The sequence below is a fragment of the Penaeus vannamei genome, chromosome 5 (assembly GCF_042767895.1).
Source record: "Penaeus vannamei isolate JL-2024 chromosome 5, ASM4276789v1, whole genome shotgun sequence".
Classification (NCBI taxonomy): domain Eukaryota; kingdom Metazoa; phylum Arthropoda; class Malacostraca; order Decapoda; family Penaeidae; genus Penaeus; species Penaeus vannamei.
In genome coordinates, this window is record NC_091553.1 from 30709684 (window position 1) to 30712183 (window position 2500).

The 2500-nt window shown below is 33.1% G+C and overlaps 1 protein-coding gene across 3 annotated transcripts in view; it reads right to left on the minus strand.

Moving 5' to 3' along the window:
* Window positions 1–430: 430 nt before the first annotated feature.
* The window catches only part of Alg3 (Alg3, alpha-1,3- mannosyltransferase), a gene marked incomplete at its 3' end in the record, with an annotated part of 3539 nt that continues 1469 nt past the window's right edge, over window positions 431–2500 (minus strand). For all 3 annotated transcript variants that reach the window (XM_070122068.1, XM_027366833.2, XM_070122067.1), the window contains 3 exon segments: window positions 431–567; window positions 806–916; window positions 1392–1596. In XM_070122068.1, the coding sequence (XP_069978169.1) occupies window positions 431–567; window positions 806–916; window positions 1392–1587 (444 nt within the window).

The following is a 2500-nucleotide window of genomic DNA, read 5'->3' on the forward strand; positions in this document are numbered from 1 at the left end:
TGTTGTTGTTGTGTGTGTGTGTGTGTTTGTGTGTATCAATACTATCTATATACCAGTCAATATCAATACTATCTCCCCATCCTTTCCTTCCAAAATAATTTATGCCTATCCCTATCTCTGCTGTTGATAGAAGATATCCCAGAACTATTAATTTGATCCCCCCTGTCCTGCTGAAATTGTCAATGCAATCAATAATGTAGATCATCCATAAAGAGTGTGTATGATGTCATTTATTAATGAGAGTATAACCGTATTGAGTAAATTAGCTCAGTGCACACTGCATGGCCTATAGCCTTGGCATGTGTAAACTATGTTTAACACAGAACAATGCATAGTGCCCCTGAGTATGTATGGGGACCTTAGTACTTGAGAAAGAAATATGCTATAAACTGAGAATTGAATAATGTTTTCTTTATAAAACATAACATACCTTTCTACTCTTGTGAAAGATTCTGAAGACCAAAACTAAAGTGATAATATAAAACGCTGCAAATATATATTGGGCTAGGCGAACATTTGCACCATTGCTTGTGATTTTATACAACCCTAAGAAAAAGTAGACAAATCCTGAAAAATTTGGGAAACTATTAGCCATCTCTCCATTTTGAAATGTCTATGCTTCTTCTATAATCAATATACTGTAATCTGTTAGATCTAGCAAAGTATGACATCAAACCGAATCCAATGCCACAAAGTTACATTGAAAAAATATTATGTTGGTCATCATCAGAACATCAAAAATTAAATGATAATATATTAAGTATCTATCACAGTATCTTTACCTTAATCAACACAATAAACTAACCTGCAGGGTACACAAGAGGTCCTGTATCTCCACGCAGTTTAGTATAATCCCATGTTCCATTCACAACACCCTCTACCTCTTGCATATAAGCAATCCAGTCAATCTCAGTATCTGTTAATGAAGAGAGAGATGGAGCACTAAAACCAAAAAACTATTTAAATATATGAATATATCAATCATCTCACTGCCGTAAAAATCTTGGATTTAAATGCAGCTTTATCTAGGGATCTATCCAATGACAATTTTAAACCTATGATTTTTAATTATTAGTACCACAAAGTCATAGGAATAATGCCATTTAGATTGACAGCATCAAATCTAATACTTTGTTAATTCATAATTGGTGCTATAGTACGTAGACCTACAAAAATACAAACATTTTCTCTGAGATATAACTACAATCTTACAAACATCTTCAAAGAACTTGCTCATTCTATATTTAGGAAAATGAGACTATAAATTCTTATATTCTAAGTTATTTTCATTCTTACTTCTAAGCTGAATACTAGACCATTACAATGACCTCTATAATGTCAAAACTAAGGATCCTGTGCAAACATCTACATGGAAATGAACCCATACTCACATTTAATCTTTTGGATGATATATATATTGACAATGATCTCTGCCACTATGAATAACAAAGCTGAAACCCATAAGTACTTTGGGTTGAAGATCAGGTTTACAAGCATGTCCTTGGTTGCATATTTTTGCCAGATCTGGGACGCCCTTGCCATGAAGGATTGGGATTTCCGTTTCTGACTCCTCTCTCCAGGAGCCATGGTAGCTTACTGAAAGAGAAAATGATAGTATGAAATATGAATAAATTTTATTTCAGATGAAGATATAAAGTGAAAAAAAAAATATATATATATATATATAGATAGAGCCTATATCATCACTACATTTCCTAAATACAAGTTCTGCTTAAACTCTGATATCATAATATAATTTTCCCTACTAATCATAGTTCATCATCATACATTTACTAATCATCTTGATTCATTCACATCATACAAGGAAAGCAAGAGGGAAAATGCCCAAGTAAATTAAGAAGGATAATTTGGCATACAGATTATATGTACATAGAAAGTTAATAGATCTTTTACTGCAAGGGGCTGTGCCTCTTCAGGGAGGTCACAGGAGACATAGCCCCCTCCGCAACATATACATTATAGTCTCCTCACACATTTCTCAGCACAGTGCATATTTTAACCTATAATTTCTACAAATATGAATACTAGAGTGAGAGGAGTCCATCAGTTCTATTACCGAAGTGATCCATGATGCAAAAGTATTCAAAACAACTACAGCTTCTTGCATCTTCAGCTATTACTTCCATCAGAACCCATACACTTTAGATAACAGTATTACATTAGTTGCATAATTTTACTGTCAATTAGCAAAATGATGTAGAGTGCATGGATACGGTTACTTAAGAACATAAGCAATTTCATAAGCTTTCATATCTAAACTGACTATCCACCCTTCAACTTACAGTAACTACCTTATTCTTAACTTTGGTATGCCTAACCACATTAGATAAATTGTCAGATAGATTTTTACAAAGTGAAAGGTGGTTGATGATTGGATAATGGTTTCAACAAATAAACGTGCAGAAATCAATGGACATGTAACACTGTGGTAAAGTATTGTGAAAAAAGGTAAGTTGAGTTAATAATTAGACAAAATATG